This window comes from Patiria miniata, unplaced genomic scaffold, assembly GCF_015706575.1.
Source record: "Patiria miniata isolate m_02_andy unplaced genomic scaffold, ASM1570657v1 HiC_scaffold_10, whole genome shotgun sequence".
NCBI classification, from domain to species: domain Eukaryota; kingdom Metazoa; phylum Echinodermata; class Asteroidea; order Valvatida; family Asterinidae; genus Patiria; species Patiria miniata.
The window spans coordinates 1,738,929-1,753,278 of NW_024037048.1; the positions used below are offsets into that span (position 1 = coordinate 1,738,929).

At 38.7% G+C, this 14,350-nt stretch overlaps 1 protein-coding gene across 3 annotated transcripts; it reads right to left on the minus strand.

The window, feature by feature from the left end:
* Positions 1-2,598: 2,598 nt before the first annotated feature.
* On the minus strand, positions 2,599-13,871 carry LOC119735108 (serine/arginine-rich splicing factor 10-like). 3 transcript variants are annotated; one of them, XM_038208811.1, is made up of 6 exons: positions 13,576-13,865; positions 11,647-11,751; positions 8,430-8,533; positions 7,808-8,024; positions 5,972-6,022; positions 2,599-4,715 (listed from the first exon to the last, which is right to left on the minus strand). In XM_038208811.1, the coding sequence occupies exons 1-6, from the start codon at positions 13,641-13,643 to the stop codon at positions 4,700-4,702; spliced, it is 561 nt and encodes a 186-aa protein (XP_038064739.1). In that variant the 5' UTR covers positions 13,644-13,865; the 3' UTR covers positions 2,599-4,699. The 3 variants fall into 3 exon arrangements, with proteins under 3 accessions (XP_038064739.1, XP_038064748.1, XP_038064741.1); XM_038208820.1 differs by lacking the exon at positions 11,647-11,751 and having other exon boundaries at positions 8,430-8,536; positions 13,576-13,871; XM_038208813.1 differs by lacking the exons at positions 11,647-11,751; positions 13,576-13,865 and adding an exon at positions 8,636-9,857 and having other exon boundaries at positions 8,430-8,536.
* Between the last annotated feature and the right edge of the window lie 479 nt (positions 13,872-14,350).

Below are 14,350 nucleotides of genomic sequence, written 5' to 3' on the forward strand. Positions count from 1 at the left end.
AAACGAAAACAATGCACAAATGACAAATGATGTACTCTACATTCAATTCAGGGAATACTGGATCTGATAAAAGACGCACACTACTAAGTCCCTAAAATGTGCCAGGCAGCAATTTTTTTCCTCATTTCATTCAGCTTTCCCAACTTGTGATTGGTCCATTTATGCACATGCCTTGTTGTCGGCAACATGAACGCAGCATAAGCTATACATTGTATGCAGGTATGAAGATTCCTTCCTCATTGATGTTATTCAAAGGAAAAGTAAAATGAGAAGTATGCCAACATGTATAAACAAGGAATCGAACTCAGATCAACTGATCAGAACAAATTTTGGTTTGCATCCACCCAGTCCAAGAATCTGCTGTTGTTCCAGTGATTTCAAGAGCTTTATTACTGTTTGTAATTATAAACAGATGCATGGATATAGGAGGGCGCCCTCTGTTCATTTTTCCCATGTGGTTGATACACTTTTTGGCAGCCATACATGAATCTTTCTCTAAACCCATATTTTTTTACGGGACATTTATCAAACCACTTTTTGCATTATCAGTGGAAGTCTTACTCTCAAGTATGAAATACAAAGCTGTGGTGCAATAGTGTCCATTTTGAAACACTGGCGGGTTCGTGCGACACTCGCTAGATGGGTGAAGTCGTCTATATAATATACTATATTTTAACTTTTAACTTTTTCTAATCATTTTATTGTACATTAAACTGCAATTCGACTTCTAGTCGCGGGTGTTTGATAATAAATAATAATAAAAATAATACTAATAACAATATTTTGTATCGCCAATAACTTGCTATTTATCTATTACCGAAATGAATTAAATTAATGTACTGCCATGTAACATTTTTATTACTGCACTGTACTTTGCGAGTCTTAACATTTGTTCTAATGTATTACTTCGATCCAATTTGCATGTTCACCCCAAGTGGGCATGGTAAGTTTTGGTGAAGCAATTTCGCGACTTTTTTATCATTAACGTTGTTTTGCGTAATAGGACGTCACAGGCAAATGCCCTCAATTCAATTACAAAATCCTGCTGCAGTAGCCGTCTTGACGAGAATGGTAGAAATGTACTTTGCTTTGATGGACATGGTTACATGTACATTGTACGTAAATGCATGAATTTATGATGTGACAAAAAGAAAATCACTTTTTTTGTATTTTTATGTAAATTTTTTGTATTCTTATGTGTGCCTTTGTTGAAGGTTAATAGATATTAACATGTAGTCAGAAATGAGCGAGAGATTTGACAATTTTAGGTTATTGAATAAAGCGTGAACATGTATTTGTAAAAAAAAAGGATGATTTCTGATTTGTCATTTTTTTTTTTTTCAGATTTTGGTGAAGTCTGTCAAGTTGGATTTAAAATTCCCAATACCTAGTCTTTCTTGAGAACCTCACTTTCATTTGACAGGTATTTACAAATACCTGAGACAGGTTAACTATTCCTATTGGTCCAGAGCCCATCACATGGGTGGTTTTAAACTAGTCCAAAAACTTAGGTCTCTCAATACTGTATAAGAGAGTCCCAAAACATGGTATTGAAAACATACACACAAAAAAATAGACTGGCATTTGAAATAACCAGTCCAACAACTCTTCAGTACTGCATCAATCAACTGTCAGCCGACTGTGCCAAAAGAAATATCTAGGATGTCAGGTACAAGGTCACTATTTCTACACCTTCTCCATAGTCAGGCACCAGACTAATGAGAATGAAGAAGTCAGGCTTGTTAAACAGTTGGACCATGGAGGGACATTGGTGAAATACCGAGGACCTTTTCTTTGTCCACTGAAAGTTTTGGAGAAATATGGTGGCTAAAGAATGAGTAAAGTTGGCCTGATCTTCTTTTGCATCGTTTTGAGCACTTGAGGTTCCAGTCTAGTTTTAAACCACTGTATAAAAGCTGCATGTTGTAAATGGACAGTCAATGAACAGGGTTTCAAGGATGAAACAGAGATCCATCTAAACTAGTACACCACAACTGATATCTTGGGAAGGAATAATTCTGCACACAGCTGAAGATAAATCAGTTTTCAATACCTTACTTTACACTGTTATGTGCTTGCATCTGTCTTGCTTATATTATGTTATTGATGTGCCTAATTGTTTATTCTAATGACGTCCCGTTTTTATTTGTTTTTACTTTACTTCTTTGAATTGTGGGACATTCTGCTTTTTGTTTTGTTTTCCAGTGAACGTGTCTTATCATTTATTCATGTACATGTAAATTATGTTCATGTTGTCGTAATATTTTGTATTATTTTTTAATGCATATAAGTTATTAATTTAACATGCTGTTATCATTTGCATTGCTTTTTATTACTTTATATATTTGCTTAAACAATTGACATTAATTTATGTTTATATTTAAATAACTGTAATTTTTTTATTGTATTTTAAATATTACTTAATTAATTTGTTTATAGTTTTAATCTTTATTTTTTTATTTTTGTACAGGGCCCTCAAGGAAAGCAATTTTTTTTAACTGAGGCCACCCTGTTTAAATAAGACTGCAAATAATAAATTAAAAAAAAAAAAAAAAATCTTACACAAAGAGCACTAAAAAACTCAACCTCAAATTAACATTTTGTTATAACACATCCCCTTTTTTTATTCAATCCAAACTTTAAACAATGTGAGCAGTTATTACAGGATAGAGACTAAGAAAATTAAAAAGTGGTGCTGGTACATAATGCATTGACCAACTGCATTTCAATTACTTTGAGTCTTCTTGACAAATATCATGGTTTATCATTCTAATGACATAATGTAGTTAGCTGTGTATGCTATTATGTTGAAACTTCAAATGAAAAATGTCATGAATCCACACCCCCCTGATAACCCCGAAGGCTGAAGGTTTTGACAAACACATCGGTATAAAATGCTTAAGAAAAGAATTAGAATCAAGGTTTCCAAAAAAACAACAAATGTTCCACTCGGTACACTGATTTAAGGCTCAATATGCCAGCAAAAAAAAAACTATTACAGAAACCACCCACTTCGTAAATTAGTACATGTATATCAATTAATGTATCCTGCTTTATACTATTTTGACCTCACGTGATTGATTAATCATGTCATGACACCTCCAAATATGGATTGACACAGTTCCCGTCCAGATCGCTTGTTATAAACTGACATCAACACAAACTCGTCTACATGTACTACAACTACCGTCCTTACCTACTGGACTTTGGCTGCCCCTTTATAGGCTGTGTGTCACAGGCCCCAACCAGTCTTCACTCAAACAAAAACATCTACCATTCAAGATGCACTGAATGGAAATCCTCTGGGGATCATGTAGGCTGTCTACTCTGAGAAAATTCTCAACAATTCGTTCTCATATGTATAAAACAGTTGCCATGTTTTTGTTGCCTAAAAAAAACTTCCACCAAAGTCCACATGAACATGTAATGTGCTCTCCTACTTCCAAACAAGCTCCTGAACAATGACCCCGTAGATCAAGAATCATGAATATTCAGTGTGTAGAGACACATTATGAAAATTATGCAGACCCATCTGATTGGCCGACGATGAGTTTCAAAATACATGTAGTAAACTCAGTTTGTCAGGGCAGTCTTACAACGTACTGAGTAGACTGCCCTGGCTAGTGAGGATGGCAGGATACAGAATGGATCCCAGTACAAATAGATCAGGGAATCATAGGACAAATGAAGTCACTTAGAAATGTGTGGGTTTAACGTTTAAGGTTCATGCACGAAGTACATAACTTATTCTGAATGTGCACAAAGCCATAGCATCTTTGTGTAAGCATCAAGGCATTGTCAGCAATGCGTTCCATTGTATCTCCCAGCAATCTCCCCCAACTCTCCTAGTCTTGCCGTTGAGGGGGTACTTTTGCATGGAGCCCATTGGAAGTGGATCCGACTGTCTCCATAAAGTATATGTGTTATCATTTGCTAGCCAAAGCTAAGTAATTCAGATGCAGCCTTACACTTCGCCCTGTGTTGGGTGCAATAGTGTCTATGCAGAAACATACTCTGCATGATTCTTCCAAGTTCTGCAGGCATCTATTGCTTTGGTCGTGCTTAGACTCGTATCGGTGAAATTAGATAGTTTTGTCCAAACTTGTTCAACAAGCCTTTTATTTTGGCCTAACAAAAACAAATCAATTTCAACAGATTTTGCATTTATAGAAAATGTGAAGCACTGATGGTTTAAAATACACAAAGCTTTAATTTTTGTTTATACAACCTACTGCAATGACTTTAATTGTCAACAGCAATTACAAAAACACCCATAAAAGTGATTATAGCAAAACTACAGCAATACAAAAATGCACATGGAAGGTTAGTGGAAAAATTAATGAAAAAAAAAAAAAGGTAGTGGCTTTCAACATAACACAATGCAAATGTTTGCATTTGGACACCCAAGGGTGCACAACCTTTTCAATTTACAGGGTCATTAGGATCAAGATGAATTAAAGTACAAAAATGATGAATACATACACAGACTGTGAAATTGGTTTGCCTAATGTCATTATTTTACTTTCACTTCTTGAGGTGAACTCTACACAGCACAAATTTAAAAAATAAGCATGGTACATGGCAACAAATGCACACAACTCTAATGTATGTCTGTCTTCGTTTAAAAAAAACCCAGGAAACCAAACCTATCTAGCATGTACATGTCTTTCACAAAAGTGCCCTTATAGCAAATGGCCTCTCAGCGACTTCGGCTTCTGAAACAAACAAAGAATAAAAACGCATATATAAGATTCGAAACTTTGCATGGGCGGTAGTGTAAACTGAGGGTTTGCTATAACACCATGTGAAGAATCTCTTTTGAGAAGATGTGTGGTTCTGAAAAGAACTGGTTATGACCGTCAATGGCTCTTTGCAGACTATGGACTCAATAGTGTGAACAGACAGCTTTTTGACCACTTTGGAGAGGTCCAGTGGGATGGACACACGGCCTGTATGTACCAGTTCACGCATGCCCACGTATAGAACAAATTAACGCACAATTTATTTATCCTAAACTGCACAGTTCCATCGTGTCTTTGCTTTGAGTGTCAGAAATGTGTTTGAATGTCCCTCGGTGGCCTTCCTCAAGGCTCCAATCATATCCATTCTGGGGGTTCACGCATGCCCACGTATAGAACAAATTAACGCACAATTTATTTATCCTAAACTGCACAGTTCCATCGTGTCTTTGCTTTGAGTGTCAGAAATGTGTTTGAATGTCCCTCGGTGGCCTTCCTCAAGGCTCCAATCATATCCATTCTGGGGGTACTTGTGCACCCGCTGCACCGAGTCCCCAACACATTGACATAGCACTAGTCACGTTTGTAGTCAAGTATCACATTAAGAGTACAAGAAGTATTTGGCTTTTTTTCACAAGTCAACCATATTGAATCAACAGCTAGGCAAACCCTGCAAATATTGTTATTGACTAAAGATGATGCAATAAAGACAAGATGATGATTATGTCCATTGAGCTCTGATAACCAAATCTAAATACTGGAAAGTCACATCACATTTTGAACACAATGCTAAATTGTTGAAAGCAATCATACAATAGTCTGGACCCGTCCTAATCAAAATATACAAAAATTTAAATTGATCCAGGGAGCACGATCTTTAATGGCTTTCTTGAGAAAAAGGATTACATCTAGGGAAAAGGTTTCATGCACAACTGAGGCAGTTGTGTAGTCACAAAGTCAATAAAATTTGCGGGCAAACTTATGAATATAGTTTCTCTTCTTGTGCACCTACTATCTTTTGAAGTGTAAAGTATTATGCAGTGTTGAGTTCTCACACTTTCAAACCACAAACATGACCAAGAAACCACTCGTAACAAACTATTGTACGCTAAACTAGAGACACGTCAAACATGTGTACACAACACTGCATCATCATATCTCGTCAGCAAGAGATGTTCCTTCTTTGATTGAAGCAAATTTCACCATTTAAATTTGTTTTCTTCGAATCTCACCTTGAGTGTGAGCGGGAACGGGATCTACTGAAGGATCTTCGTCGGCGTCTTCTGCAAAACAAAGAACAAAAATGGATAACCACTTTAAGTGAAATGTCAGAGTTTAGAAATTAGCAGTCTTTGCTCAGACTCCAACTCTTTCACAGAAATGAATAGAATCAATATCCAATACTTGATTTACTGAGGTTCCATTTTGTTGAGGAACTGACTCTCTGTAGTCCATATGCTGTGTGGTTACTTCTACATCCCTGTGAGTTTATTCCAGGCAGAACCCGAGAGTAACAAAACACTGACTCTATCATGGGTTGCATATCATATCTATTGCCGAGATGGTTCCACACTTGAGTACAATTTGTAGTTTTATACACACACTTAATGAACTGCAATCAATAGGGTGTTTACAACTTGCAAATTGCATGCGCAGCTCAAACATGTCACATTAAAAAAAGTTATGTGACATGTGCGCGAGTGTGTTACCATCTGCAAAGTTCTGGTCACTAGGCTACTCTACAGATGTACATGTATGCAAGTTTAGAATGGACTTCGACTGAGTACACAAATGCCAAATTATTATTACCGTAATTTTCGGAATATAAGCCGCGCGGCGTATAAGCCGCAGCACACAAAAATCTGCAAATTAAGATTTGAAGTCGGCGTATAAGCCGCACCGGCGTATAAGCCGCACCGACCGCAGTGGTTTCAATTTTGTAAGGCCTCCAAATTCTAGCCAAAATGCTCTGAACCAGTTCCATTTACACTACAGAAGCTATAAAAAGGGCCACAGAAGTTGTATCAAATCATTTACAATCGATACTTTCACAAACAAATGTGGAAATTGATGATGAGAAATAATCACCGGGAATTGCTGCCGGCTGCCCCGTCCGGTCCCCGGCCGGCCGTAAAAGTTAATACATCGCCCGGCGCGGCAGCCTGCGCCGCGCCGGCCTAGGACAATATTTTCCTGCAGCACGTGAGACAGTATTCAACCCACCGTGATTTTCCCCCATTGCGTGTGTTGTCTGACCGGAGCGCTAAGTCTACAAATCTTGCTTTGAGGCAACAGATTTGTTTTGTCCTAAAATATACAGGTCCGTTTATATCTCAAAACTTATCAAATTTTTGTGATTACTAATGAGCAGTACTCAAGTTTCGATCGTAACTTTCTTCGAAAATAGTCAATACGATGCTGCCATTTTCATGGACGAATCCATTAATTTTGTAAGGGGTGATGTAGTCTCTGTTTTGAGGTTTACATCGTTTCTTGAATACATTTCAAGTACAAAAATTATATTGTGACGTTGAACAACTGATTATTGAATAAAGAAATGTTTCGGACACCATAAAAAGTATTAGTCGTCTTTTTTTTTTTTTTTTAACAGCGGAAATGTTGTTTCCAAGATAGTACACCCCTATATTACCTCAAATGGTGTGGTCCGCTGGGGAAAGCATGCTGCATGCAGCTAGCAGCACAAGAATCACGTACGGCTTGTTGCAAGCGTCGACGCGATCGTAGACAGCTTTCACCGTACTTTTTACCGCTCGGCACCTTTACGTGGCACGTGGTTTCGGTTCGTTAATGACTTTCTTAATTGATAATTCATTTCAGCAACATATCTCTTCTTATACCAGTACATTAAATACACATGTGAATTTCATTTTTATTCTTCAAGGCTCGGCGTATAAGCCGCCCTGTGTATAAGCCGCAGTAAACATTTTCATGGGCAAAATCAACGTATAAGCTGCGGCTTATATTCCGAAAATTACGGTATTATTATTATTTTAAATACTCATTCACAGCCTTGGTCTTCACAGGGTGAAATCAGTTTACATATTCACCTTCTGTTCTTGTCCTGTGAGTAACTACGGGAGCGTGTCCGACTACGAGAACGACGACTGCGGTATGGACTCCTGCTCCTAGAGCGTCGGTATGGACTCCTGCTCCTGGAGCGTCGGGATGGGCTACGACTACGAGATCGCCTGTCATAGTCAGGACTGCGACTGTACGTACGCCGCCTACGTTTGTAGGTGTCACGGCTTCTCATCTGGTTTGGAGCTAGGAACATGAAGTTGTATGGTATTATTTAGTCTTCAAAAATCCATCTTACTTACAAGCAATGAAATGTACACCATTTTTTTGTTTTACAAAATACCTCGGCACTTAAAGGTACGTGTACATCGGATTATTTTTTTGGGAACATTTTGTTTGTTTGAACAAAAGTGCTCAAAATCATTAAGTGGGTGCATAACCCATTGACGATTTAGCTCAGTGGCTACTATACATTTTGAGAAAACACAGGAAACATACATGTTTTGGGTCTTCTAATGGATTCAATTGCTAATCCACTAAAAGGAAAAAAAATGTGCTTGCAGACGCCCTATTTCAAAACCACTGCCTTCTATTCATCCAGGTAATTCAATATAATTCCATATTTGAAATGCACCATCTACATGTACTCACTTTTTCTGTCCCCCTCAGCAAACTGAATATCCAGCTCTCGTCCAAGGAAGCGATTGCGATCCAACCCATACATGGCTTCCTCTGCGTCCCGTACATACTCAAATGTGCTAGCAGGTTGGGTTAAGGGAACAACAATGAAGAGGAGCAGACACGAAACAAGACAAGATACACCAATGCACAGAAGAGATGAATGGAAATAAGGATACATACATTCATACCGACGAGAGTGACCGGATGGCAAGCTAGAAGGCAATATGCAAGCATGCTTGTAAGGCATCAGTTTGGCTTACATGTACACAAAGGGAACCCAACCAATATTACAAATGTACCACTGCATTTGGTAAACCCAGTGGCTATTAAGGTGCTAGCTGATAACAACTTTTTGTAAAGTTGTTAATTCAAAAAAGTGCACCATAATATGGCAACTAATAATTCTGTATATGACTTAATCTGAGTTGTTGTTGAATCAAGTCCCTCACATGTCAATCATAAGTTAAGTTGCTAATAAAAGGGGAGGAACAATGACAAAGGAATGCCTTTTTTCACAGTTCATTGGAAGAGCTTGTGATGACTTGTCATGTTTGGTTCACGACCTAATTACAACTCTGGAATGTGAGGAGTCTTTTTACCTTCCAATTTTGGCATAGTGACAGGAACACTAGTGTTTACATAATTGCCTGGGTCAATACTGTTTAGTAGAATTAACTGATATGTAAAAAAATAATCTGCGAGAGCCAAAGATGTCAATGGCAATTCTGGTTGGGACAACCCTCTGCTGTACATGCAATTATCTGACAGACAAGTCAGTGACTAAAGAAAGTAAAGAAGAAAGATCGTTGTGCAAAGATACTTGAAGGAGGATGAACAAACAAACAGGACATTAACAACCACGATATATAAATGTAACAAAACTAAAACTAGACAGAAAAGAAATTTTAAATGAAAAAATGATTTTAACACACAGACAGATATGACATCCAGCATTGCCAACACATGACAGCCAAAAAAAGTCAAGCCCAAGGGGGGGAAAATATGGAATAATTGGATGTCCTGAAAGACAGGCTTCAGAACAAATTCAATTGAGGTGAAGATTTGTGGTTTTTTGGTGCAACTTCTCTCAACATTTCAGAGGTAAACAATGCAATGAATTCCAACAGAATGTTCCTGAGAAAATGGTTTTGGCGGTACCGTGTATGTGCACATACAGTTTGGGAATTTGTACTGATACTTTGAAGCTTAAAAAAGCAGTCACTTCCGATCCCATTATTTATTTTTTAAAATTAGATGGGTGATTTTTACAAAGTAGGTTAACCAAATTTGCCTATTTATTAATATACCAAAACACCAAGTAACCAGATTAACCTTTGATGAAATGGAAATAAGTCTGCCACAACACCATGCACAGGAAATACCCGAAATAAGTGGCTACCATACCTTGGTCTTGACTTGGCTTGGGCCCAAGAGAAAGCATGTTGGCTGTACCGGTTCTCTTTAAATTCTTGGTTTTGACTTGGCTTGCCACCAGATTTTAAGCATCTTTTGAAAGTTGGCTTGCTTGGAAGCTGGGCAACTTAGTGGGGAAAGTGCCAATGGAGATGATTTTGCCATCTTACAGCTTGACTTGGTCCAACCGACTGATTTCTATTGAGAAATTTGGTCCAGTACAGGGATCCGTCTACACGATGGGCGTACCGTTTTACACTTGATCACACTATCACACTTGACTCTACATGTAGCTGGCAATTTCTCGTCACATTGAAAAAAAAAAAACATGCTTGAAATTCTTGAACTGGAAATTCTCTGGTCTTGAAATGATTCTTGTGCAAAACTTGCTTGAATCTTGAAATCTTGTCTTGACCCATGCCACCGTCTGGACTTGAGTACCCTTGAGAACCTTGCTTGGAAATTCTTGATTTGAAAAAGAATCCCTCTTGCTTGGGTCGTCTTGTTTCAAGGCACAAATCTTGCTTGATTCTTGAAAGCTTGAACCGACCCACTGCCAGTTATCTTGACTTGAAAGCCTTGCTTCTCTCCTCAGCCAAACTTGTCCTTTCAGCATGAAATGTGGAGTGTAAATGCAAGTCGGGCACTTTTTCATTAGTGAAATGACATTCTACTAAATTGTAAATTGTACTTCTTGTTAGTCTTCTTTGAAGTCTGTTGACTTTACCATAGAAAGTTTGGCCAAAATGTTTTTATTTTCAAGAAGTTTTAGAGCAAAAATGGTTTGAAGTCCACATAGTTATTAAAAAAAAAAGATGTCGAAATAAATTTTGGCCACTTGATTTTCTTGAAAGAAAACCATTCTAAATTTTATGTTCATTTTTGTTTTTAAATCTGCCAAACACATCAGAGAATCTCAAAAAATATCACCAGTTGTACTAGCAAAAAGCCCTTAATTCTTGCCTACGCCACTCCACACATTTCATGCCATTTTTTAAGCCATCGTTGAACGTGTGCTGCAGTATGCCTGGTAGCCCAGCACATATATCGAAACTTGCGTACACGTAGTGAGGGTCATGTGACTTGACTACTTGTACCCAGGATCCCTTGTCTTTGGGCTTGTGCTCTATAAGTGTATGAGCGAGACAAATAAAATAACATGTGTTAGCATGAATAGACAGAAAAAATACTTCGCTACTGTTGGATGGAATATTTGGCTTCTACATGTATAATTTCCAAAATGTACCAGCATTTGTATTGTTACTTCACAGCAGGCCTTATTACACTAATGGTGATGCAGTCAAAGACTGCATTAATATGTGACCAATTAAAAATCCCTGAACACTTGTTTTCAATCTTCAAGGAATTGTCATGGCTCTGCTTACACTAAGAGAAGGATCGGTGCTTACATGTACAGACAGTCGTGGTTCACTATACCATAGGAAGACCCCTTTATTGTTTCCTTCTTTTGTTCCTATTGTTTGGACTTCAACATTTTCTTGACATAAGGTTTGTACACGAAAACCTCCCAAGGACTATGCTCAACTTCTCTATGAGAAAATGCTCACTGAATTCCTTATTTGTGTACTTGATATGCTTACTATCGAAACAAAACACAAGAAATACGATCACTATACACATTGTGTAAGCACAAAAATGTTTCTAAGTCCAAGGTTTTGAGAACTCCCAAGTTCTCTTGCGAGCAGAGCCACAACATGGTCCTTAGAATACACACAGCAAGGTGGGTTGAAAAGGGAGGCATGCACAAGGATATTGTACGTAACAAAAGCCCCTCGGCTCTCGAGTGTAGTGGTCCAATGGTATGTACACATCCATTATAGGGCCGTACTTTGCAAAGGCCTGGCGGATATCATCTGGCCTGTGAAAGAGGTATATACACCAAAGTTTAAGAGGTTAAGAGTTTTATAACAATATCCATTTGATTAGGCCATCATACCTATCAATATTGTGCACTTACCATTTCACTTGTACTATTCTACAACTGCTTATTATTAGCAACACAACATTAAATTCCGTACCTTCAGAGGTCTAGTTATCCTGTAATTTTGGACAGTATTCTGACTGCTTTCAGTCACAATAAAAAAGCATGGCGTCACTGAAAAGGCATGAGCGGCAATCTACAATCGACTAGTCCCATAAATGTGACGGAAATACTGGACTACCTCCGTATTTAACATCACACATCCCACATGTGGTATAAGCACGGAGGGTCCTGTTGCTAGGGGAGCCGAAAATTAATTAAAGATCGAAATTATTTTGTCAGCAGAAAATCAACCCAGCTATAGTATGACTGCTAAATAGCACAAAATTGTTAAATTCGGTACCTTCAGAGGTCTAGTTATCCAAAAATCATGGTAATTCGTCAAAGAATGCAGACGGTTTTGAAAAAGCATGGCGTCTCTGATATTTACCAGACTGTTTCCCGGCCACCCTAATTATAGTCAAAAGGCCAATTGGGTCAGGAACCAGACAAGAGCTTTAATCATCTACTGAGCGTGCGTCAACTTTGGCAAAGCGCACCGCGGCTGTTGCCTGTCACACCAAAATCTTTGAAGCCCTCCGCAGTGAAGCGCGCCCTCTTGTGTGCGCTCTTCATCAGCGGCCGCCTATTGCATCTGGGTACTTCACAGAGCTCCAAAGACTTTGGAATGACAGGCAACAGCAGCGGTGCGATTTGCCAAAGGGAAAAAATTCCGTACTCGGACGTCACTATTTTCAATTAATTTTCTAGCGCCAAAAGTTACATCTTTTTATGGTTAATCCTCCACTTTCCCTCCTCTACTCTCACCCTCTCCTTTCCTTAATTTCTATTTATTAATCAGTCAGTTACTTCATCGGGATTCGAACCTCTGACGCTTGCTTGATACACGAGACTCTTAACCGCTAGGCCGCGCACGATCGCTGTTGCAATAATCAATCTTTGGACGTATTTGAAGTAGGCCCTATCCATTGAAATAAACTAAATATTCATGAGAAAATAAATATTCATAATGACGTATTGCACTATCATTGGCAGGCTCATGCGACGTCATGGTTGTTGATGTCACGTGTATAACGTACCGCTGTCTTTCAGCCACTACAATCAGTTTTGACCGGCTGCTTCAAGTTAGTTCTGCACGACGTATGCATCCAAAATGTGCTCTAAAAACACATTTTGAGTAATTTTTTTTCACCTATACACAGCTTCCTGGATTTCTCTTGGTTCAAATGACAAGGTGAGGTGACAATTAATATGTTTGGCAGCAGATAAATTGACGTCCGAGTATGGAACTTTTCCCCAAATTTTTGCTACCACACTCTAACGAATAGGTTGTCTCCAGCGCTACATGTGAATGAATTCCTTGCTCTAGTATGATATGAGCATCAAGTTACTAAAGCTACACCGGCGGCTGTTGCCCGTCACCTGGTCACACAGTAATCTTTTGAGCTCTCTGAACATGCTGAAGTACACTTCGCATGTAGTACACTTCGTCAGGAAAATAATTACTGGAGACCAATCTAAAAGAGGTAGATCCGGAACTAGGAAAAATCCGGAACTAGGAAAACGACTGTATTGCAAGGACAGGTTAACCGTGTATTTCCGACAGTTAAACTAAAACCTCATTTCTATCGCTTAAATAAGAAGCAACATCTATGATTATTTTTCCTTTCTTGTGTACAGTCTATTACATTCAATACTCACCGTGCTTGGTCAGGTATATTTCGCACATAAAGCGAAGTATTTGGTGGTCTACTCCCACGTCTCGACATTCTCTTTCAGATTTTTTTGTCACGAAAAACAATCGCGGACGGGTTATCGGTGCGCATAGCATAAATATACGCGTTGAGCTAGCAAGCTGGTTCCCGGTCAGCCTTACAGTTTGCCGATTCAAAACAAAACAGCACAAAGCGTCGAAGCTTGTGTGGAGCCAGCGAAACTTAAACGCGTGCTTTTTTTTGGCGGTTTTTTGTTGTTGGATCATGTTGGTCCACTTTCACCGTAATGCATGCAAATGTGGGTCCAATGAAATTGTACAGTGGTCCAAACATTTGTTTTTTTTCCTCTCAATTGGTCAAGGATTTCTCGCTGTGTTTCTAATTCTTGAGAGAAGCCTCAAAAATCGTCCTATAAATATCCAGCATTTTTTTTAATGCTTTATAACAAATAAAAGGTCTCTGCGCGCGCAATACTGTGTCCGTATTTCACTCTACACCTGCGTGCCCGCGCCGAGGGTTTCTTAAATGTCGTCTTCGTTCCGACTGCGGCTAGTTATACCAAGTCTCCCGGTTGGGAAAATCTGGCTTGATATGGGCCACTGATCTCTATATAAAGACTGGATAGCGGATATGCATACAACATTCACACAGTAGACTTTGCATATTGACCAATTCGCCCCCGGTCTCACGAAGATGGCCGCGTATAATACGAACGTTCTACGCGTAAATACGCGCGCGTTGTATCAACAGTTGACGCGCAT

Bases quoted from the DNA above. Each gene is read 5' to 3' on its own strand.
- LOC119735108 (XM_038208811.1), bottom strand. From the start codon at position 13,643: ATGTCGAGACGTGGGAGTAGACCACCAAATACTTCGCTTTATGTGCGA. The intron at 11,752-13,575 runs GTGAGTATTGAA...CCTCTTTCACAG, and splicing joins AATATACCTGACCAAGCACG to GCCAGATGATATCCGCCAGG. The intron at 8,025-8,429 runs GTGAGTACATGT...TCATGTTCCTAG, and splicing joins TGCTGAGGGGGACAGAAAAA to CTCCAAACCAGATGAGAAGC.